The sequence below is a fragment of the Xyrauchen texanus genome, chromosome 10, assembly GCF_025860055.1.
Source record: "Xyrauchen texanus isolate HMW12.3.18 chromosome 10, RBS_HiC_50CHRs, whole genome shotgun sequence".
NCBI lineage: Eukaryota > Metazoa > Chordata > Actinopteri > Cypriniformes > Catostomidae > Xyrauchen > Xyrauchen texanus.
In genome coordinates this window covers 9,058,302-9,084,302 of record NC_068285.1, presented here as the reverse complement: position 1 = coordinate 9,084,302, position 26,001 = coordinate 9,058,302, and the positions used below count along the sequence as shown (strand labels likewise).

Genomic DNA, 26,001 nt, shown 5'->3' with positions numbered 1-26,001 from the left:
GTCGGCTCCCTGTTTTTGAGCGTCATCTTCACAGCTTTGAGGTGAGTGTTCATATTGAGGTCCACACCTGACATTTATACAAATTAATTAAATGTATTCACCAATTAATTCAAGAATTCTTTATAAATAGACATTTTAATCAGATGCATTACAAACAGTATAACCCACCGGGTCAGTTTATTTTCACAAATGGAAAATAAGAATTACTAGTAATCGTGCCGTGGACCTGTGTGCCATTCTTCAGTTCAATAGTCACTGTTTCATGACTCAATTTAATCAAAAACCTGCAGGATGAAGAAAAAGAGACATTGGAACCACTTTAAAATTAACATCACATTCACAACAACAACAAAACGTTTATAAATTTGGTTTAAACTATATGAGCCCTTGTGCATCCTTCGGGACGTTTGTGGGGTTTATTTTCGATCATTTTGGCTGTTAATGCCAACGGCATAAATTTAGCCAAAGGTGTGCATTTTGGGGGGGGGATTTTTTTTATATAAAACAGTTCCTATAAAACATCTATAATACACTGTGTACACAAATTAGTTACACTCAGGACCTGAAGGACAAAAATGTCCCCATTGAAACCCATTAAAACTGCAATATTTGATCCCAGTTCCATAAAAGTATAAAATCATGAATTCTATGATAGAACATGAAAACTTTCACCATAAGGCAGCAGAAATCTACTGCATTGAATACAACAGAGTTTTCAGCAAAGTTTTGATCATGTTGATTATGTAGAGCAGGGTTTTCAAATTTTCTAAACATACTTTGCAAACACATTTTTACCACATGTAAGCAATTGGGAAACTGTTAAAATTAGCCTTCTGAACAGAATCCTCCACAGACAAAAACTATAATGAATTATGCTCAACAGCCCAATAACCAAAGAGCCAACACAATCAGACATAGGAGATCAGCAGATGGACAGCTTTATTTTCTGATCACTGAACAGATAATCCTCGACGGTCAAATGACTAAAAACATGTTCATTAACAGCCACAGGCTACTAACATTATCTCAATTGAATAAGAGCTATTTTGGAGATTTTAGGCTACTTAAGCCAGTGTTTCTTTTGTCTTCCACAGCACACTTTTTACAACTAAAACATTCTGTGGCACACCACTATCCCACATATAACCATCGTCCATATTTTACCTTTTCAAGAACTTGTCCATGTTTTCTGTCCATCTTAGTAGCGTGTTTATTTGTAATGTTTGAAATTTGGCTATACAAAAAACAAAACAAAAAAAACCAAATACGATTAAAATATGAACATGTAAAAATGAACTGAACAGAACTCAATCGACAACTCAAATCTTCCTCCTGGTCCGCATCGACTTAAACTGTGTGCTCGCCTGTGTGTAATCAAACGCATCAAGGGAGACTGATGCTGAGGTGATTGTCATTAGATTTTGTGTCTTTGTCTCAGACAGACTTCTCGTGCAATTTTAATTTGATTCTGGAGGCTGAACATTAACGTCAAATATATTATCGCCCTCCACATGCGTTGCAGAAAGCATCACAGAGGTTTAAGTGACTGCTAATTTTGCCTGAATTTATAAGGTCAGTATCGAATTATTCGTATAGTCATTTTGAAGGACTTTTATTTTGATACGGCATTAATGTGCCAACATGGGTGTTTAAAGCGCGCTCTGTTTCCGCTATGTGTATGCGCACATTTTCGTGAAGGACGCAGCTTACATGCATGACGGTTTTCTCTCCCTGTGAAGTCTTTGTGCATCCCACTTGAGGGTTATAAGGTAAACTAAGTTAATGTTTATCATTTTTTGTAATTGTATCGTTTTATTGTGATGTTGGTTAACGGGTTTGAGTGATACAGTGTTTGTTTATTTTGCTGTAGCTCTTACGGTGTCTACATGAGTGTTACGATTCGAATAAAAAGCTAATGGAAACATCAGTTTAAGGAGTACTTGACCATCATTCCAGTGGGGTAGCTACAGTAAGAGCTTGGCCATTCGTCGTTCGAGTCTGCTGCTGTGTTAATGATTGGTGTCCATGCCGACGGGTCTGTGAGAAGTGGATGTTCACGGGCAGCAGGTCGATTTCCGATGGTCAAATGTGGTTCGTTTATGGATAACTACGGTTGAAAACGAGGATTAAACTTACACTATGGATTGAGAAAGTCTGTGTTCTACTTCAGGTGACATTTTTCCTTGCACTTCTACAGCAGTAAAAGGACATTGAGCTCAAAACAAGGGTTTGAAATGTTTAAAGCATTTTGAAAGACCAAATAATTTATTGTGTTTGAAGAAGTGATATATGTACGAGTTTTAAAGGAAATATTTGTCTTTCAAAGGGTTGTTTTAAAAACACAAAACCACTTGATATTAATGTTTGAAACCATATGATTACTGTTTGGTAATTTAAATAATGTTTTAACTGTGCTGGACATTTTATATTATTGTGTGTGTTAGTTGGGTAATTTTTAAAATGACTGAGTTAAATTGTTCTTTTGATAATGTTGAATGTGAAGGGCTGATTAATAGTCTCCAACACGATATTGAAGTCCTTAATAATGAATATCAAACATCAACAGAGAGTTTAAAGCGACAACAGATAATAGAGACAATTGAGGCTAAAGAACAATCTTTGAGTGAACTTAAAATCAAACTCAGAGAAAATTTAGCAGATTCTCAAGGTCCTCGACGTTCTGTTCGCCCACGAAATCCTACAGGGAAAATGCTTGCATTTCAAAAAGATGAAATTCAGAAGAAAGAAAGAAAGAAAGAAAGAAAGATTATTTCCATGTATGAACAATGGAAAATGTTGGCACGTAAGGCTAGAGATCAACTCAAGTCTGATATTACTGAGAGCCAGGTAGCAAATCTTATTGATACCCTGGAAGAGGAAAAGGAGAAAATTATGCGTATCTATGTTGAAGTTCGAAATTATGTCACGCCATCGACTGAACTGAGACGTTGTATTGATGCTTGTGAGGCTGTAACAACAGAAATAGTAAAAGTTGGTTATGAAAGAATATCAGGCATTGATGAATTTGATGTAGAACAAGTAAAACATCGCTTAAAGGATTTACTTGAATTTAGCCATGCTCGTTCTATCTATGGCTCTACTGTTTCTCGAATTAGCCATAAGTCTAGTGCTCAATCGAGTCATCGTACTGCCTCTTCATGTGTAGCATCAAAACATGCTGAAGCAGCTGCAGAATTGCCGGCAAAAGAAGTGGAGTACAAAATGTTAATGGAGGAAAATAAACGGAAGGAGAAAATTCAAGAATTGCAAGAAAGGCAAGAAAGAATCTTAGATGCTCAAACGTGAACTGGAGCAGTTACAGGCGGAAAAGGTTTTAAAAGTAGCACAGGCAAGGTTTGAGGCCTATAATCGGATAGTAGTGCAAGAAGTTGCTGATCTTTCAACAAACCATGTTATCAGAGAACAACATTGCCTTCCTCCAAGCCTTTCTTACCAACTTGCTAATGATATATCTCCATCTCAAAATGAACTGCCTTTTCTTGTTCAAGCCCTACAAGACAGCATAAATTTGAATAGATTGCCAGCTCCAGAGCCCTTTGTGTTTAATGGTGATCCCATTCAGTATGTTGAGTGGAAGGCTTCCTTCATGTCCTTGATTGATCGAAAGAGTATATCTGCTGCTGACAAACTTTATTATCTAAAAAGGTATGTGGGTGGATCGGCACGCAAGACCTTGGATGGTACCTTCTACAGGAGTGATAACGAAGCTTATAAAGATGCCTGGAGTAAATTAGATCAAAGGTATGGTCAACCATTTGTGATTCAACGTGCTTTTCGCCAGAAGCTTGCAAATTGGCCAAAAATTCAATCAAAGGATGCTATTGGACTTAGAGAATTTTTGGATTTTCTTAATGCCTGCAAGGTGCCATACCTCATGTTGCAAGTCTACAAATCTTAAATGACTGTGACGAAAACCAAAAGTTAGTTCAAAAACTACCTGAATGGGCTGCTTCGCGTTGGAATCGTCAAGTTACACAAACCTTGAGAAACAATAATGATTTTCCTGACTTTAAGACCTTTACAGCATTCGTCTCATTAGAAGCAGAGATTGGCTGTAATCCAGTCACGTCATCTTATGCTCTCAGTCTAACATCTGTTAACAAACAAAATTCCAGAGAGTCTAAAGGAAATAAGGCTAATGTCCTTAATACTCAGATCGATTTGGGGTTTAATAGACCAAAGATCATCAAGCAAACTGTCAAACCTCCCTGTGTATTTTGTCAAGATCCTAAACATCAGCTCTATGATTGTTCCAAACTGTTGACCAAGACACTAGCAGAACGACGGGCATACATAAAGGAAAATAATCTTTGTTATGGATGTTTGAAAACTGGCCATAGAGCAAGAGACTGTCGTCATCGTCATTCCTGTAACTCATGTAAAGGGAAACATCCTATTTGCCTTCATGATGATAACTTCATCAAAAGAGAAAGGCTAGTTCCATTAACGGCATCTGCTCCAAGGTCAGAAGATGAGTCAACAGCGGTTCTGTCTTTGAGTGTGGCCGGAAAGGGATCATCTTATACATCAATGGTTGTGCCAGTATGGTTATCATCAAGCAACAATGCAAGTACGGAAAAATTAGTTTATGCCTTGCTCGATTCACAGAGTGATACAACCTTTATCGACCAAGAAGTTAGCAATGTCTTGCAAGCAGATAAATTTCTTGTCAAGTTAAAACTGACCACCATGACTGGAAAGGATACCATAGTGAAGAGTGAAAGGATCTCAGGACTTCGTGTAAGGGGTTATAGTTCTGCCACTTATATTGAACTCCCCCCTGTCTATACTAAAGATTGTATTCCTGTTAACCATGCACATATACCTACGTGTGAAACAGCTAAACTTTGGAATCATCTTTCTGCAATTGTTGAAGAGATGCCCTCTTTGAAGGACTGTGAAGCTGGCCTTTTGATTGGATATAATTGTGCTAGAGCACTGGCACCAAGACAAGTGATTTTAGGAGAGAACGATGAACCTTATGCTGTCAAGACTGATTTGGGTTGGAGCATTATTGGACCTTCATTACCCAGGCTTGACTCTTCAGGTATCACTAGTCTCTGTCATAGACTTTCGGTTAAAGAAATTCCTCCGTTGACTCCAGCAGATGCCATACGCATTTTAGAATTTGATATTAGGAATGCTAATGATGATGACAAAACTCTTTCCCAAGATGACATCACCTTTTTGAACAAGTTAAGTGATGGTATAAGGAGAAATAGCTCTGGACAGTATGAAATGCCTCTACCCTTCAAAGAGAGACCTAATTTGCCAGACAACAGACAACTTGCTCTTGTGAGACTTAATCATCTAAAGAGAAAATTGTTGAAGGACCAAAGGTACAAAGAGCATTATGTGAAATTTATGGAGGAGGTCATTGCTAGAGGAGAGGCAGAGGAAGTTAAAGATGGAGGGAGTGATGGTGGAAAATGGTATGTTCCTCATCACGGTGTTTATCACCCGAAAAAACCAGACAAGCTGAGAGTTGTTTTTGATTGTTCTGCGAGGTATGATGGAATCAGTTTAAATGATCATCTCCTTCAAGGACCTGATTTGATGAACAATTTGACCGGGGTTCTTCTCAGATTTCGCCAGCACCCTGTTGCCTTAATATGTGATATTGAGAAAATGTTTCATCAGTTCCATGTGCCCGAAGCAGACAGAAATTTTCTGCATTTCTTGTGGTGGAGAAATGGAGACTTAAAAGAACAACCTCGAGAGTACAGAATGACAGTTCATCTCTTTGGAGCGTCTTCATCTCCAGGATGTGTGAACTATGGATTGAAGTATTTGGCTGAAGGTAACAAGGATCAGTACCCTTTGGGATCTCAGTTTGTAATGAATGATTTTTATGTGGACGATGGTGTTACAAGTGTACAAACAACAGAGGATGCAATTCAACTTGCTCAAGAAGCCCGCGACCTTTGTGCAGTTGGTGGCCTTAGACTTCACAAATTTGTGTCCAATTTTAATGCTGTGCTGGAAAGTATTCCTCCCTCAGAACGAGCAATCAATGTAAAATAACCTGATCTCTCATTTGATTCCTTGACAGAGTGGACATTGGGGATTCAGTGGAACATGGAACTTGATTGTTTTAAGTTTGATATTTCTCTCAAGGAACAGCCAGTAACTCGACGTGGAATTTTATCTACGATTGCATCATTGTATGACCCATTAGGGTTCTTGGCTCCATTTATTCTTCATGGAAAGAAAATACTTCAGGAAGTATGCAGACATGGTATAGGGTGGGATGAGACACTGAGAAATGAGTTGCAGCCAAGTTGGGAGTGCTGGAGAAGAGATTTGGGCAACTTGAAGAAAGTGACTATTCCCCGCACATATGCTCCTTCTGGGTTTGGAAAGGTAAAGGAAGTAGAGCTGCATCATTTTTCAGACGCTAGTACTAGTGGCTATGGACAGTGCTCATATCTGAGATTGAAAAATGAAAGGAAAGATGTCCATGTTGCTCTCGCCATGGGGAAGTCTCGTGTGTCTCCTTTAAAGATTACAACTATTCCAAGGTTGGAGTTGACAGCTGCAGTCGTTTCAGTGAACGTCAGTAAAATCCTTAAGCAAGAACTTCGGTATGCTGACATCACAGAGTTTTTTCTGGACTGACTCCAAGGTTGTTCTGGGATATATCAATAATGAGGCCAGACGATTCCATACATTTGTTGCTAACAGAGTGCAAAAGATTCATTTAAGTACAGTGCCGCAGCAATGGCGGTATGTTCCAACAAAGGAAAATCCTGCAGATCATGTCTCAAGAGGTCTCACTGTTGATGAAATGATTTCATCTGACTGGTTCACAGGGCCAAGGTTCTTATGGAATAAGGAGATGGTTCTTCCTGCCAACGAGATTCCAGAATTACAACCAAGTGACTCAGAAGTCAGATGTTCTCAAACGCTTAACATAAATGCAGTGGAACAGGAATTTATTTTAAATCGCCTGTCAAAGTTCTCGTCTTGGTCTAAGGTAATAGGAGCAATCGCACGTATTCAACGACGGATTCGCAAGGATAAGTCAAACAGACTTTCTACAGTTGAGGAAAGAGAAAAGGCGAAGTGCCTCATAATCAAACTTCTGCAAGGACATGTGTTTGAAATTGAATTGAAAGCATTAAGTAAAGGTATCCAATTGTCATCTCCCAATGAATTGTACAACCTTGATCCATTTCTCGATAGTGATGGTGTGCTTAAGGTGGGAGGAAGACTTCGCAATTCTTCTCTTTGTAGTCTACTCAAACATCCTACAATTATCCCCAAGGACCATCACATTACGAAAATGGTTATTGCTGATTGCCATGAAAGAGTTAAACATCAAGGTAAAGGATTTACCATCAATGAAATTCGTTCAAGTGGGTTTTGGATCCTAGGCATCAATCGTGTTGTAGCATCTCATGTGCGTAACTGTGTTACCTGTAGAAAACACAGGCGTCCAACAGAAGAGCAAAGGATGGCTGACTTGCCTTCAGAGAGAGTGAATCCTTCTCCACCATTCACTTACTGTGGTATGGATTGTTTTGGTCCATTTTCTGTGAAACAAGGAAAGCGCACAAGAGATATGGATTGATCTTGACTTGTTTGTCTTCCCGTGCCATTGAATCAAGCATCTCAATATGAATGTCAACAGATTCCTTCATTAATAGCTTGCGCTGTTTTATCGCCATACGTGGGGCTGTGCGGCAGATTAGATCTGATCAGGGGAGTAACTTTGTAGGGGCTAAGAATGAGTTGGCTGAAGCGCTCAAAGAACTTGACACTGAGAAGTTAAATAATTTCTTGGCTTCGAATCAGTGCGACTTTGTTATGAATGTACCATGTGCAAGTCATACAGGAGGTGTATGGGAGCGACAGATTAGGACTGTCAGAAGTGTCCTCCAGTCTACACTTTTAATTGCTTCTGAAATGATTGACGATTCATCTTTAAGCGCGTTCCTTTACGAAGCCATGTCAATCGTAAACAGTCGCCCACTTACTGTCAACAATTTAAGCGACCCAAATTGCCTTGAACCCATAATGCCGAATCATTTTCTTACCATGAAATCTACCATTGCCTTACCTCCTCCAGGCAAGTTTACTAGAGAAGATCTTTTTGCCAGAAAAAGGTGGCGCCATGTCCAATATCTTGCTGAACAATTTTGGAGTCGCTGGCGTAAAGAGTATCTCTCCAATATTGCAGTCAGACAGCGTTGGCATACCCCTAAGAGAAATCTGTTAGTAGGGGACATTGTGATTGTTAAGGACAATGATCTACCTAGACATAAATGGTCTTTAGGTAGGATTGCAGAAACGACCATAGATTCGGATGGACTTGTGCGGAGAGTCAGGGTTTATTTTGGTGATAAAAATCTGGGAAAGAAAGGAGAACGTCTTGGGAAGCCTTTTGTTGTTGAACGTCCTGTTCAGAAGTTGGTTTTACTGTTGGAGACTTGTTAAATTATTATTTTTTTTTTTTTTTTTTTGATGTTTGTTTTTTTTTTTGGTTTATATTATTTGAAGTGTTATTGTAATTTTGAAATCATTTGTTTATTATAACTCATGATTTGGTGGGAGTGTAAGTGACTGCTAATTTTGCCTGAATTTATAAGGTCAGTATCGAATTATTCGTATAGTCATTTTGAAGGACTTTTATTTTGATACTGGCCTTAATGTGCCAACATGGGTGTTTAAAGCGCGCTCTGTTTCCGCTATGTGTATACGCACATTTTCGTGAAGGACGCAGCTTACATGCATGACGGTTTTCTCTCCCTGTGAAGTCTTTGTGCATCCCACTTGAGGGTTATAAGGTAAACTAAGTTAATGTTTATCATTTTTTGTAATTGTATCGTTTTATTGTGATGTTGGTTAACGGGTTTGAGTGATACAGTGTTTGTTTATTTTGCTGTAGCTCTTACGGTGTCTACATGAGTGTTACGATTCGAATAAAAAGCTAATGGAAACATCAGTTTAAGGAGTACTTGACCATCATTCCAGTGGGGTAGCTACAAGAGGGGCGATTTTATGAGTTTGCCACGTAACAAATGTGGGAGAAATGCACAATAAACATTGAAAACATGTATTTGGAAGAGGGGAAAAAAGCTTGCAGTTGCTTTGATAGCAGAAAGTAATAAAAGGACTCGTTTTGTTTACGTCGAAGCGTTTTCTTGATGAATTTAAATGAGTTCAATAACTGGGTTCTCTGATATTCGTTAACGATAAGGTAATATTTAATGAAAATAAATTATGAGACATTCAATGTCTCTTCACAAATTTGGATAGTTTTTAAGAATTTATTGTTGCTTGGTATCTCAAAGATATTATTGGTGAAGCAAAAACGTGTGTGTGAAACACTTTGGTGTGACGTCACTTCATAGACTTCAATGTATTCTACAGCACAGACGGGAGTCATGTGATGACCCTTTACACATATAAATAACACTCACTTTTGCACATGAATCATTTTGTACATGCTTATGCATAACACGCACTTTAACACGCAAGCTAGCAGGACAGATGTGTACAGAAGTGAACCATTATATTCATTATATATTCTTGTATATGCTGTGGGGCGCAAATGTTCAAGGGTATAAAGCATTTGTTTTCAAAGATAATAGACTTTACTTTACAGCCCAGAGTATTCCACTTTCCAAACGACCAGGATACATATAAAATGAAACTACTCATGGTGTTAAATGATGGTCTGTTGTGATTAGATGAGTGGAAGGAGAAATAGTTCCTGTAACCATTTACTATCAAAGCTCGATTGCTCATTTCAAAGCTTATACCTACGCATGATTTTTTATTCAAATTAATCAACAAAATCGCTACTATAAAAAAAACACATTGGATCGATTTTTATTTCTTTAAGATCGACTCTAATGGAGGACAAAACCTGCAAAAAATAATAAATAAATAAATAAATAAAATAAGAAAATAAGAGTAAATGTTTTGATAATTTATTCCTGAATTTATTATTGTATGGCTTTATTTATTTTTAACTTTATTTTTATGCTTTTTAACTTTAGTGTATTCTTTCATTTATTATTTATTTATTTTTATATTTATTTATTCCCACATGTGTTTATTTCCATATTTAAATATATACACATGTATTTATTTGTGTATTAATTCTTACATTTCTGTCTCTTGTATGATAATTATATGTGCTGGTCCTGCTTACCATTGGTTTATCGTAGATTGGTGTGCTTGATTACTCTTGACTTGTTTTGATGTGACGTCATAAACACTGTTTCGCTTGCTTCAGATAGATTAAAATAAATTGGCTTACGACTTATTAAATCATAATATATGTGTCACTGTGCATTTCTTATTGTGAAGAAAATTGGTAATAAGCAACTTTATTACTAAGACACAATAGAATAGAATAGACTATCCTCTCTTGGCATCTCGCACACCCCTCTTGATTGGTTCCGCTCATATCTCTCCGACCGCACTCAGTTTATTCAACTAAAATCTTTCACATCTCACCCTTCCCCTGTCACTACTGGTGTCCCTCAAGGTTCAGTTCTTGGCCCCCTCCTTTTCATCACCTACCTACTGCCCCTTGGCAACATTTTTCGAAAATTCAACATTCATTTTCATTGTTACGCTGATGACACACAGCTCTATGTATCCAGCAAACCCACTTCCTCGCTCCTCCCCCTGTCCCTTACCAACTGCTTATTGGAAATTAAAGACTGGTTCACTTCAAATTTACTTAAACTTAACAGTGATAAATCTGAACTCCTCCTCGTAGCCACCAAATCCACCATTTCCAAAATCAATAATTTCACACTACCCATTGATAATTCCTTGGTCTACCCCTCCCCTCAGGTCAAGAGTCTGGGCGTAATCCTCGATTCATCCCTATCATTTCAGTCACACATAAATAATGTTAGCCGGTCTGCATACTTCCACCTACGCAACATTAACCGCCTCCGACCCTCACTTACCACTCACACTGCCTCCATCCTTATCCACAGCCTCATCACCTCCCGCCTTGATTACTGCAACTCCGTTCTTTTTGGTCTTCCCCAGAAATCTCTTCATAAACTTCAACTTCTCCAGAACTCAGCAGCTCGTGTCATCACCAGAACCCCCTCTTTTCATCATATAACCCCTGTCCTTCAGCAGCTCCATTGGCTCCCGGTTCAATTCAGAATACAATTTAAAATCCTTCTGCATACTTTCAAAGCTATCCATAACCTTGCTCCTCCATATCTATCTGCTCTCCTTCACATCGCCACCTCCTCCCGCTCCCTCAGATCCTCCTCCTCTATTCACCTCTCTGTACCCCCTGCTCGACTTGTCACTATGGGGAGCAGAGCCTTTAGCCGCTCTGCTCCCCAGCTCTGGAACTCACTCCCACCTGAACTCCGCAGTATCGACTCTCTCCCCTGTTTAAAACCAGACTCAAAACCCACCTGTTCCAGCTTGCTTATTTGTAAATGCACTGTTCTTGTCCTTTTTTAATAATTTAATCATTGTTTGTTTATACTTTCATGTTCCTTGTTCCTGTTTTATTATCTGTAAAGCTGACCTTGAGTGTTTAGAAAGGCGCTGTTAAATAAAATTTATTATTATTATTATTATTATTATAAGATATTTAGACTTGCTTTTAGAGCATAGATCTTGAATATAAGTATATTTAGTCTTTCTGCACTCACAGAAGTATAACCAAGTGAAAACAAATACACGTATATACAAAAAAACACTTATTTAAGATACATTCTCTTAAAGCAAGTCTAAATATCATATATGTTGCTTCTCAATGTATCTTTAAGGTTTAATTTGGCTCTATATTAACTCCGTTAATAACTCTGCTCGGGGGCCCCTTCTCAGGGATGACTTTGCCTTATTATAAATAGGAAGGAGGGTTTTGCTCTATTATAAATAGGAAAAACCCCGCGACCGCAGCAGTAGTTTAAAGGATATCCTTATTCTGGTATGACTAGGAAGAGGACGGAAATTGTCCTAAGGAAAAGATGGAGAGAATTTGATCTGCATTATTGTTCTGCATGAACCGTGTCGATTTGGAAATTGATTGTATTACTATTATTATTAAGGGTGACATTATGGGACAGGAAATAAGTCGCCCGTTATCGAACGAAACTACAAAATAATGGATGTTTTGCAATAAATAAGATTATAATAATGAGCCATATATCAGCAATTTGGCTGGGTGGTCAGAGAAAGGAGAATGAAAAAAGGCAGGAAAAAAGAAGAAAATAAAATCTAAATCTATGGTTAAAAAGGGTGAAAGGACCCTCATTGGGATTATAAATACATTAAAGAGTCATGCGAGGTGTGGAAGAAAATAAAACCATTCTGGGATAAAGGTCCTGAACAAAAAGAGACTTCTCAAATGCACGCAGCAGTCTCTGTTTCAAAACAAGCCGCCTAAATATGATATTGTCGTGAACAAAGCTTTAACCCCTAACTTCCCAAAGACACAGTTGTATCCCGATTTAACACAATTTAAAGGCAGCTCATTCGCTGCAGCTGCAGCTGCAGCCGCGGACGTATTCGATTAGGTTCAAAGAAAGATACGAGTGAAAATAAAACATCTGCATTTCCTTTTATCGAGTGCCCAGACGAATATAAAATCGTTTCACTAACATTGTCAGAGACGCTGGCTATATGCAGAGAATTACCATATATAAACCGCATACCTTTATCATTGAAACTGGCGCATTTAAAAGTTAATTTACAGTGCATTGCTATGAGGGCTCTATTACGAAATTACCCGTAACATCTCCAGATAACACAAACTTGTTTAAAATGCATGATTTTGCCTGACTCGTCTGTGATCCGATGCATAAAATTGGGAAATAAACTTTTTTGATTCTAACTCATTACAATTACTGTTCCCTAATATTTTCAGTCTGTGTATACAGGACATTACAGAGAAGTTTGCAGCTCAACGTCTGTCAACATTTCTGCTGCGAAACATGAAATGCTCAACGTCGACCCAGCGCTATGGGCCGCCCACAAAGATGAGGCGGGCCTTATTGACGTAAGACCATATGTTGCCAAACTCTGCTCTAACCTACCAGTATACTGCAAACAGTATCCACTTTCCAAAGAAAAAAAACAAGGCATTGGCCCAATAATACAGCAATGCCTGTAACAAGGTATTTTGAAACCCATTCACACATCATATAAATCACCAATTAATCCTATGAAGAAAGCTAATAATATTTGGCGATTAACACAAGAGTTGGAAAAATTAATGCCATTGTCACCAGTGGTGCCGAATGTGTGCACTACTATTAACTAACTTCCAGCAGACCACACTCATTTTACTATCATTAATTTGTGTTCTGCATTCTTCAGTGTCAGTCCTGGCTGATACACAGCCGCAGTTCGCATTCACATATGGAGGCCAATAGTAACAGAATGCCCCAGGAATTTAGAGACTCACCTGCTTTGTTCTCTGCTGTAGTGCACGCTACTTTGAAGGACACCAAGCTGCCACCTGTCTATTGCAGTATGCTGACGACATTCTGCTTTCCGGCCAAGACATCAAGTCATGCACAGCCGCTTCAACTACTGTGTGCAATGTATTAGCGAAGGCTGGCTTCAAGACATCAAAAGAAAAGATGCAATGGGTGAAACAGAACTATCAATCTGGGTCATGAAATACAGAAAGGAACAGTACGTCTCTCCACAGACAGAGTGTAGATGATTAATACCTTCCAACACCCTAAACAAAGACCCAAATGCAAAGCTGCCTGTGTTTAGAGAAATTTTGTCGAGCATGGGTGCCAAACTGCTCGTTATATGACAACATCCTGAGAGAAGCAACACTCATATGCTGAAGAACCTATCAAGTGGACTGCTGAAATGGAAGTTGCTACCAAATCATGATGAACCCTTTCATCTGTACGTGCATGACACAGCAGCAGCTATCCTCGCTCAGTCCCATTGCGGAACATATAGACCAGTGGCGTACTTGTCAAAACTTTAGATGCAGTCGCCAAAGGCCTCCCTGCATGTTTGTGAGCAGTGACTGCTGCGGCGTTGATGGTACAACATGCAGAATGTATTGTTCTCTCACATCCATTAGTTGTGCACACCTCTCACCAGGTAGGAACAATCATGCACAACATTACCACATGACAGCACAACATTGATCGGGTATGAAGTTATTTTATTGGTTACTGCTAATCTGACCATTAAACCAACTTCCACTGTACATGGCCCGACATTATCATTACACAAATTGTTGCCTCAAGGTGAATTTTCCAACGACACACATGATTGCTTTGATCACCTAAAACTATGTACTTTATGCAGGCCAGATGTTTCATCATCCGCCCTGGAGGAGGGGGACCATTGGTACGTTGATTGGTCCTGTTCCAAGCCAAATGATTCCATATACTGGTTTGGGTATGCTGTAATGGAACTTCTGAATCGAATTATTGAAGCTTATTCACCCATATAAATCTGCACAAGCTGCTGAGTTGTTTGCGTTGATCAGAGCATGCCATTTGGCTAAAGTTAAATCAATAGATATATACACAGACTCGAAGTATGCTGATGAGGTAGCAAAGTGGGCTGCAAGTGAAGTTATGGTCAGCCCAGAGCTGAATCAAGCTGAAGAGACTTTTTCCATGATACAATCAGCACTGGTAAAAGACAATTACATTAAATTGTTACAGGCAAATCCATCTGAATCTGACAACATTGGGCCTCAAATTAAGTGAAATCAAACTTATTGCATAAATGGGGTACAAAATGCTGTAAAATTAATCCTGGACTCGTGTCTAACGTGCGCACAGAACAACAGACACAAGCCTACGTAGCACGACTCATTACCACACTCGGAACTGCCATTCTAAACTGACAGAAGCTTTCCTGTGTGTGAGGTAAAATGATAAAATGGTGTAAATTTGGCAAAATAAATAATACAGAGATTCGGCTGACTGAGCTCAGAATGTCACCATACTCTGTTGTTAATCTCTCCATTTGAAATACTAATGGGTAAGCCTTTCCCGACCCCTTGGGTCAAAGGCCGCACTGGCTTTCTCTCCACAGGTGACAAGGAGGTGGTGCTTGCAGAATATGTGGATTCCCTCATTAAAATATTAAATGGCATAAATAGTGATATCTTTCTCTCTCCCTCTGCCTGCAGAAAGCCCTACTCATCCATTTGTTCCAAATCAGCAGGTTCTGGTGAAGTGTCTGAAACCAACGAAGTTAGGAGAACCAAAGTATTTGGGCCCAACTACTGTACTGGCGGTGACCAGAACAGGGATGCTGACTGACCTTCAACCGCAGTGGATCCACGCAAGCCGTGTGAAGCTTGAGAGGAGGGCCTTACTGATTCAGGGTGAACGGTGACAGCACTGGAGGAGCTGAACACGCAGTGCCAGTGCCCAACCGGGAATCTGTGAATTAGGAGGACCTGAGGAGGGACACGGAACAGTCAACGTGAAGACATTCCTACTGACACTCTGCATATGGCAGGCAGTCGTGCTTGCCTATGCCCGTTCAGTATCAACAGAACAGCAAGGAGTCACTAGTGTAATTCCAATTCCTAGAAATAATGTATGATGTTTTATGTTTTATGGTAATGTTACAGGAAGATGTTTCTGTTGGGAAGGTACGGGTAAACACCCGGAAACGAAGGTACCTAGAAGGTGATGCCTCAAGTGACCCTGAAGTATATTTAGACAGTGTTGGACAGTCAAGAGGTATTAAATGTTTGGATTACCTCTTGGCTAAAGATGGAGGAGGAGTATGTAAAATATTTGGTGACAAATGCTATACATACATCCTGGGTCACATTAATGATTATGGTGAATTCATGAAGGTATGAAAGGAAATGGATAAGTTGAATAAAGAATTAACTGATAACATCAGGGAATATGGGGACATTTTTCAATGTGTTTGGGTGGTTCGCACCCTGGATGTCTTCCATTATATTGATTGGTGTATGCATTATACTTATGTTATTATTTGGCCCACGTTTGCTACAATTACTAATGCAAAAGATGAATGTGATGATAAACAGGCATATCGCCATGCTCCATTATATGCGTGTACCTAATACTGAAGTTGGTTGAGAAGGCTACGTGATCCTTTCAGGATCAAAGTGGGCAATGTGAAATAATTAATGCTTCTCAACAACTTCTCTGGTGATGTAATGTGGAATAATGAAGGCCTCTTTTAAACTTTTGTTGGGTAGCTGCAGCTGCTCCCTGTTCTAAAGATGTTCTAAAGGAATGTGTTTTTTGTCTCTACTCTCATGTTTCACATGTAGCTCAAACATGTATGTCAACCCCATATAAGGTAAAGAACTATTTCATTGGTGGGGGTCCAGTGGAATATGGTTTTTCTGGACCATATAACAGAATGCTGAACAATAAAACTGAAGAAGGATTTGATACCATTAGGTGTCTGTGTCATTTCTATCTTCCCTCAGCTGAGCCTTATTGAAACGGGGATTGCAGATCAAGAAAATAAATTAAATACATTGGATGACAAAATTATCTAACAGTGACCATACACCATCAATAGTTCAATGTTCTGTAAAATGTTGATCAGTTTCTTCTTTTCTTATTTGTCAATTCTCTCCAGGGAACCAAATACGAATTAGTTCTCCAATTTGGAATTGTCTTACTTTCATGAAGCAGGACTGGTGGATGAAAGGAAATTATCCTCCTCTTTATGATTCGTTGTCCTCTTTTCTAGATACCAGTATAGAATTTAGGTGGCTCGCCATCAAACGCAAAGTTTCAGCTCACAGAAGTAACATAAACCGTTGAACCAAGAAATAGAAAAAACACAAGGAAGGAAAAAAAAACTGTCATCTATATTAATCGTTTTTCTCTTACACAGGAGCACGTGCCCAGTAATGGCGTCTGTGAATGAGAGAAATGTGACTCAAAAATAATCAATCTGCTTCTTCAGATACTGGATGGCACAAAATACATGAACTTCAACCACTTTTCTGTTCACTTTTCAGAGTTTTTACACAATATTTGTTCAACTTCGTTTGCGAAGATCAGCTCTCTCTCCCGCCGTCTCGCGTGCACGCGGACACATGCAGGTGATGATGGAGAGCTCTCATTGGTCAAATTGCTAATCAACTAAATAACTTAAATCGACTTCATTATCATTTTCTTTACTAACTTTTACATTTCTTTTCACCTTTATTAGGAAAATAAGATGTTAATAAATAATGAATTAATGAAACTTAATTCCTTTCAATTACCCATTATTTAACCAGGGTTACACTATGCACTATACAAACTTCCCTTGCTTAACCCACTATTCCTACACTGCAACAAGTACTGGGAAAGGTAAACAGGTAGAGATATTAATATTTATGAAAATATTTAAATATCTTCAACATACTGCACATGAACATTCTCAACATGTTTTAATGCATACACTGTAAACGCAAATAACAAAAACGGAGAAAACTTTCTTGCACATTTGCATTCTTATATATTACACATCAGGAAAACCTCTGTCAAGTAATTCTATGGAATTGTATAATCCAACATTAGGCAAAACGGCCTCGGAAAAAAGGTCTCAGAATGAGCAGAGAGTTGGTTGCTAGGTAAGCGTTGGTCACTAGGCAGAGTTGGTAGCTAAATTGGCTGAGTTTGGTTGCTAGCTTGCGAAACTAGCTGAGCTATCTCTAACTTTATAAAAGCAGAAGTGTATTTTCTATAAATTAATAACTACCTAACATAATTGGTGTAAGTTTAAACTGATGTTTGAAACTCAAAACAAGCCAAGCTATAGTCCTTTTTAGTAGCTAGGTAATTAGCACACAGCAGCCATAGTTACTGTTTATGTAGTGTCCTAAACTAGCGCTAGTGAATTATTAATTTCATATCCAAAAGATCGATTCATTATTATCATACACAAAGACACTACTACAGAAATGTGTTTATTTTCTCTACAATTCCAGAGACTTGACAGAGGTTTTCCTGAGACATGATGCTTTTTCATCTGATGTCTGAAACCTGACTCTGATGGCCTGTCCTGTTTCATCCAAATAATTTTCTGATGTTAATCTACAGGATAGGTAGGGTTGCACCAGCTGTGCGTCAGTTCTCACGTAAATTAGGAGGTAAAGTTCACATTAAGGGCTTACTAGTTAGTTTGTAACCAAGTTAGTGCTTAAATTTGGTTGCACCACCTCTTAAGGCAATACTGAACAAGTAGGTCGTAATCTCTCCATAAAGTATTGCGTAGTCTCATAATATGACGTAGGCCTAAACCTGTATTTATCCAAAAAAACAGCCTTCAAATTTGTACACCGAAGTGTTAAAGCCGTAAATTTCAGTTTTATCTCGCAACAGTTGATGATCAAACCTTGTCTGCTCGTGTAACTGTCCGCTGTAATAAATTATATTCACATTTAAATGTAATAAAAGTAGATTTAATAAATAGTATATTTGCCCTGTGTAAATAACAATATATAGGAACTGTATCTAAAATAAAAAGGGGTGATAAATAAATGCAAATACAGGCTGGAACAACAGACATTTATTCATTTTAATATCTTATATATTTCATGTCACACTTGACACTGGGTGACGCACACTGAAAACTGCACCGTTTGAAAGGTTTCATGCTGACGAGCCGTTTAAAGGTAAGGTTTGTTTCTCTCTTGTAAATGTAAATGAGTGTAAATGCCAACATCATCATATATGTCGAAATGATTTATGACAATCACGCAAAACATGAGCACATTGGTGTCATTAAATGAGTCTGCTTTTTACTCCTGGTCGGAGGCTTCCTTAAATATTTAGTAGGGTTATGTTCTACCTAAGTTTAATGGTGCAATGCTCAAATATTTAATAGTGCGTAAATTGTGACTTAGTGCCTGTTAGAAATGAAAATCTTCTAAACGATAGCAGTGCCTTTTTCTCCGTCCTTTATTGAGTCATGAAGGAATCAGTACAAAGCATCCAATATTGGGGAGCGAAATTAAAGTAGCTCAACTCAGCTCATATAGCGTACAAATATATATATTGCAATATTGGAGGGGAGTTTACAGAACTATCCAATAAGAACATGCATTACATCACACAGATATCAATAATAACGATTCCATAGGACAAAGACTCCCCTTGAATCCTAAGGATCCTTCGGACCTCTGTCATACACATTCATACAATATACACAAACATACAGAAAGAAAGAAATGAGGCAAGGAGGGGGCTCTGTACAACTCCAAGTTAATATGAAACAGATGTTAGATAATGTATTGGGAATGGAATGTCCAAACACAGCATTTTCTATCTTGGACAGAGCTGAGATATACCTATTTCTGACAGTGCCCGCTTTGATAATGACGTTATATTATAACATAATTATCACATTACATGATTCTCAGTATGTCCATTATTACAGAATAATACATGAAACATATTTCAATCAAACATTTTCTTCAAAGTCATTAGTACTTGATAGTTCTGTTTGCTAACTTGTAATCCAATCTCCAAACCCATAATCTATCATCCATTTGTCTTCTCTGTAATTCATCAACAATTTTTTTCATATTATTTATACCATCTATGATATGACCATCTTCATCATTTTCGGGTATATATGTACAAACATTACAGTCACTCTTTTGCATTAGTAATTGTAACAAACATAGGCCAAATAATAACATAAATAGAATGCATATAGCAATCGATATAATGGAAGACATCCAGGGTGCGAACCACCCAAACACATTGGAAAATGTCCCCATATTCCCTGACGTTATCAGCTAAATTCTTTATTCAACTTATCCCTTCCCTTTCCCAGGATGTATGTATAGCATTTATCACCAAATATTTTACATATTCCTACTCCATCTTTAGCCAAGAATTAATCCAAACATTTAATACCTCTTGGCTGTCCAACACTGTCTAAATATAGTTCAGGGTCATTTGAGGCACCACATTCTATGTACCTTCGTTTCTGGGTGTTTACCCATACCTTCATAACAAAAAACATCTTCATTTAATATTACCATAAAACATAAACCATTATACATTATTTCTAGGAATTGGAATTACACTTGTGACTCCTTGCTTTTGTTTTGATACTGAACGGGCATAGGCAAGCACGAACACCTGCCCTATGCAGTGTCAGTAGGAATGTTTTCATGTTGACTGTTCCAGGTTCCTCCTCAGGTCCTCCTAATTCAAAGATTCCGGTTGGGCACTGGCGCTGCGTGTTCAGCTCCTCCAGTGCTTTCACCGTTCACCTTGAATCAGTAAGGCCCTCCTCTGGAGCAAGCTTCACGCGGCTTGCGTGGATCCACTGTGGTTGAAGATCAGTCAGCACCTCCGTTCGGGTCACCGGCAGTACAGTAGTTGGGCCCACTTTGGCTCACCTAACTTTTTGGTTTCAGATACTTCAACAGAACCTGCTGATTCGGAACAAATGAGTAGGGCTTTCTGCAGGCAGAGGGAGAGAGATATCATCATTTATGTCATTTAACGTTCTATCTATGGAATCCACATAATCCGCGATGATCACCTCCGTGTCACCTGTGGAAAGATTGCCAGCGCGACCTCTGACCCAAGGGGTCGGGAAAGGTCTACCCATGAGAATTTCAAAGGGAGACAGTTTTGTAGTGGCTGACGGAGACATTCTCATTTCCCGTCAATATGGCAGGCAATAAATCAACCCAATTTCTGCCCGTATCTAAGCACGCTTTATTAAGACGTTCTTTTATCGTTTTGTTCAAACGTTCCACGTTTGACGAAGACTGAGGATGATACGGGATATGAAAATGCCAATTAATACTAAGTTCTTTAGCTAACAATTGTGTTACTTTAGAAGCAAATGGAGTTCCATTGTCGCTTGCTATAACAGTCGGAATACCGAAACGCGGTATAATTTCTTTGGCAAGAACCTTCACTACTGTCTTTGCATCTTCTTTTCCACCCGGTTCAGCCTCAGGCCACTTAGTAAATCGATCAATAATCACGAGCAAATACTTGTGATTTCCACATGGAGGCATGTGTGTAAAATCGATCTGTAAATATTGGAAAGGAAGTTCAGGATGCGGTAAAGCATCATGGCTGATTGCCTTGTGCCTGTTTGTTTGCGCACACACCAGGCAAGCATCCAATATCAACAAAGTATTTCTTCGAACGTTCGCAATGCAGTATGATTGATTCAAATTTTGTATCACTTTCTCTTTTGACACGTGTGATACACCATGATAATGTCTACACAGCATTACAACAGTAGATGCTGGTAGCGCGATTCTACCTTGTTTATCTCTTAAAATACCAACTTGATCTGGTTTCACTTCAATGGCTGCCCAATGAGTCAAATCATGTTGAGTAAGATTCGCTTGTAAGATTTTATCATCCAAATCATTAATCAAAGATGAATTCATCATTGGCACTTCATTGTTTTGTTCATTTACATGCGGACTACGCATTGCTTCTTTTGCTGCCCATTTCGCTACTTCATCCGCAAATCTGTTACCTTTGGCCTCGTCAGATTCACCTGTTTTATGACCAGCTACTTTAATTACAGCAAGCTTCAATGGTTGCTGTGCTGCACTGATCAGCTCGGCAACAAAGTTATGATGCGAAATAGGTTTTCCTTCGGAGGTTTTGAAATTTCTTTCCTCCCACAATTTAGCAAAATCATGGACTACGCCATACGCATATTTGGAGTCAGTATATATGTTGATACACTGACCTTTTGCCAATTGACAAGCTCTTGTCAAAGCAATCAGTTCTGCGACTTGTGCTGATTTATGTGGCAGTGAATACGCTTCAATTACTTTATTAGGCAATTCAACAATAGCATAACCACACAAATATGTACTGTCGTTTGGCTTAAAGCAGGATCCATCAATATACCAATGGATGCCCTCCTCCAGGACAGACGTGGAAACGTCTGGCCTGCAAGCAGTCGAAATTTGGATCCTGTTCAGGCAGTCGTGGTCGTCGCTCTCAAATTCACCTTGTGTCAGCAACCTATGCAGATGTACAGTAGGGCCATGAATAACAGAAGGTACTTTCAACGTTACATTAGCAGTAACTAACAATATAGCCTCATAGCCAGAACGGCGTTGGGCAGTCATGTGTTGAGTCGAAATATTATGCATAATGGCTCCTACCTGATGAAAAACATGTACAATAAGAGGATGTGACAAAACCACCTTTTCAGCAGCCTGTATCATGACTGATGTAGCAGCCACTGCACACAAACAAGCCGGAAGTCCCTTAGCGACCGAATCAAGGGTCTTAGATAAATAAGCTATTGGACGAAAAGTGCCCCCATGCTCTTGGGCCAGGATTGCTGCGGCTGTGCCCCCACTTTCGTACACGTATAGATGAAAGTCTTGTGTGTAACAGGGTAGGCCAAGGGCAGGCGGCCTTAAGAGTGATGCTTGCAAATGTTTGAATGCTTGATTCATCTCACTTGTCCATGTAATATCGTCTTTGTCACCCAGCGTAGCTTCGCGCAGGATTTTGTCATACATGGAGCAATCAGGCACCCACAGTCGGCAGTAATTGACCAGTCCCAGGAAGCTTTGCATTTGCTTCCGTGTGGATGGATGCTTAAATGTAGCGATGGCTTTGATCCTGTCCGCAGACAGACGAACTTGGCCTTGTGACAGTTCATGTCCAAGGTAATGGACTTTTCTCTGCACCCATTGAAGTTTGTCTCTAGATGCCTTGAAACCAGCTTCAGCCAGGACATTGCAAACAATCTTTGTTGCAGCAGCACACATGTCCTCAGAGGCACCGGTGACAAGAATGTCGTCAGCATATTGGAGCAAGCAGGTGTCTGGAGGAAGTTTGACATCTTTCAGTGTGTCGTGCACTACAGCGGAGAAATCAGCCGGAGAATCTCTGAACCCTTGAGGGAGACGTGTCCAACTGTATTGACAATTCTGAAAACAAAATGCAAACAGTGGCTGAGTATCAGGATGAACAGGAATACTGAAAAATGCGGAGCTTAAATCAATAACAGAATAAAATTTATGTTCTGAAGGAATATAATTAATTATAGCCTGAACTTCTGGTACAATAGGAGCAAGTGGTTTGATCAAATCATTAATTTTTTCTGAGGTCTTGCGTTAAACGCCAAGTACCATTAGCTTTCTTAATTGGATTAATTGGTGTATTATAAGGTGAATGAGTTCGAACCAGAATGCCTTGTTCCAAAAATCGAACAAGGAGAGGTTTAATTTCCCTCCTCTTTTTTCCTTTGAAAGCGGGTGTTTATGAAACACAGGCCTAATATTTATCAAAATCGCCCTGTAGGGCTGGATCTATTAACCCTACGTCATCCTTGTGTTCCGCCCACAATTGAGGGTTGACTCCCGAAATTTCTGGTATCAGCACAGTTGCAGACGAATCTTCCACAAGAGCACTTCCGGTGTCGGTTGTAATGGAAAAAACTGAAGGGAACAGAGGTGTCAAAGAGTTAAAATCAAAATTCAATTTCATACCAATTTTGTGCATCAAGTCTGCACCTAACAGGCAGAATGGTGAATTCGGTATAATTGCAAATGAATGCATTTTAAACAATGTCGGTACATCCTTAGAGGTAATTGGTAAGGTGGGCGTCAATTCGCATTTCACAGGAACATTATTAATCCCTACAGAATGAATTTTCTTTCCCGTGACGGAGTCTGAGTACACATCGGAAGATAACGAGGACACCGAAGCGCCGCTATCAATTAAAACATGTAGGTTTATGGTCAACATTTAGTTCAAGGAATGGCAAAACATTTGATTTATTTGGATATTGCATCGAAAGGTTTGAAAATTCAGATTCTTTGCTCTCGCACCGTCAGGCGCGATTCCATTCAGTTGGATATCTCCTTGAATTTTGTTACACTCTGTCTGTAGCTAGGAGAAAACGAAGGTGGGGTTTTTTTGTCATAGACATTTGAGCGTGTACACATCTGGTTTGTATTAAACTGTTGCTTAGTTCTTTGTCTGCAAAATTTTGCAACATGTCCAGAACGACCACAACAGTAACATTTAACAGACTTTTTGTGTGAACGAAGGGACGTTTTTTGAGCCGCAGCATCAAACTTTAACAGTATCAGAGTTTTTTCTTTTGAGGAAGCAAACTCACATAAACGCTTATCAAGGTCATCAATTGACATCGTTAAAAAAGTATTCGTGGTGATAGTCATAACATCAGCAAAAGGCAACGTATGAACCTTAAATCCTTCTGAAGTTTCCACGAACGGAATCGCAGTTGCAGCCTTCAAATCATGATGCAGTTCATTTTTTACGGGCGCACACGCTAAAGGTGACTGGAGATGTTCATAACTCGGAGGGAGAGCGGGGGAAGAGAAAGTTGTCCCTTCTCGCTCCTCAGGCTGTTCACTGAGATCAGCCCGTGGGAGAGAGAATTTGCAATCTTTATTTTTTCCAGCAGCCTTACTTATGTCAGGTCCGCGATCCCAGTACTTTTTCATCATTGCCCAAGTTTTATAGGATTGTTTCATATAATTAAAGTCCCATTCTGGATTACCCCAATTTCCTAAAATCATGTCTTTCGCTGCAGTCATGTCTGTATCTTTAAACGATCCTTCACGCGGAAATGGATCTAATTGTATTTTACCCTCTGACCAGCCAGCTAAATTTGATAGAAAAGGTTCCGTAAAAAAGGCTTGATTATTTCTATCCATAAAATCTTTTGGAGATTCATTAAATAAAGGTGGATTTATTTTATTTCCCATTTTTTTGAGACCACAAAAATATACCTATAAACAAAATTCAAATAATCAAATAGAAAACAAAGAAGAAAAAATGCTGCAGTGTCATTTGTTAGTAAAGCATTTTAGTCAAAGGAAGCAAAGAACGAAGAGGAATAGAAAAGGAGAGAAAAAAATAAAAAATAATAAACTGTGCACTGATTCACTTCACAAAGCCCCAAAAAAACGACGGAGATTTTTTATGCGCACACAACGAAGGAAATTAATCACGTTTCCTTACGCTCTTCTCGAAGTTTATCAAAAACTTACGAGGAAATCACATAACAAAAAAAGAGGGGATCTAAGTCTCTTTCTTTGTTCTTCCCGTATTTCATTCAGGAATTTATCAAAAATACGAGGAAACCTAACGATAAATAAACTTGATTATGTCCTTTATCGCTCTTCCCGCATCATTTAAACACGAGGAATACCACAATACGGCACTATCATCACTTTAAAATTATGTCTCAACAAACAATAAGAATCAACTCCTCATTAAAAGGAGAATTAATTTAGATTCTTACCGTTTGGAGATTCCCGAGGACGAGCCCCCAATTGTTAGAAATGAAAATCTTCTAAACGATCGCAGTGCCTTTTTCTCCGTCCTTTATTGAGTCATGAAGGAATCAGTACAAAGCATCCAATATTGTGGAGCAAAATTAAAGTAGCTCAACTCAGCTCATATAGCGTACAAATATATATATTGCAATATTGGAGGGGAGTTTACAGAACTATCCAATAAGAACATGCATTACATCATACAGATATCAATAATAACGATTCCATAGGACAAAGACTCCCCTTGAATCCTAAGGATCCTTCGGACCTCTGTCATACACATTCATACAATATACACAAACATACAGAAAGAAAGAAATGAGGCAAGGAGGGGGCTCTGTACAACTCCAAGTTAATATGAAACAGATGTTAGATAATGTATTGGGAATGGAATGTCCAAACACAGCATTTTCTATCTTGGACAGAGCTGAGATATACCTATTTCTGACAGTGCCCATTTACACAACTACGCTAAATTGTAACATACGTATAGCTGGTGCAACCGGCCCCTGTCCTTGTGTGTGGCTGTGCACACTGCAGTGGCTTTTGTCAGATTGCTAAGACATGTGACCAACTGGGCGGTAACGTCATCAGAACGCAAATAATTATGGGTATGTTTGGCCAGTTTACATGGGCTGGCATCGCAAAGCAGGCTAGTGTTGTGGCATGAAAATAATAAAAAGCGTGAAAAACAGAATATAAACCTACAAAATGCAGCGGTCTAAAGA

The 26,001-nt window shown here is 39.0% G+C and overlaps 2 protein-coding genes across 3 annotated transcripts in view; one reads left to right on the top strand and one right to left on the bottom strand.

Moving 5' to 3' along the window:
- Positions 1–26,001, top strand: part of LOC127650391 (NACHT, LRR and PYD domains-containing protein 12-like) — a 195,884-nt gene that overhangs the window by 40,504 nt on the left and 129,379 nt on the right. The window lies entirely within an intron of this gene.
- LOC127650411 (uncharacterized) lies at positions 18,894–25,360 on the bottom strand. 2 transcript variants are annotated; one of them, XM_052135841.1, is made up of 2 exons: positions 25,240–25,360; positions 18,894–22,891 (listed from the first exon to the last, which is right to left on the bottom strand). In XM_052135841.1, exon 2 carries the CDS (start codon positions 22,727–22,729, stop codon positions 20,582–20,584), a length of 2,148 nt encoding a protein of 715 aa, XP_051991801.1. In that variant the 5' UTR covers positions 22,730–22,891; positions 25,240–25,360; the 3' UTR covers positions 18,894–20,581. The 2 variants fall into 2 exon arrangements, with proteins under 2 accessions (XP_051991801.1, XP_051991800.1); XM_052135840.1 differs by having other exon boundaries at positions 18,894–23,401; positions 25,240–25,346.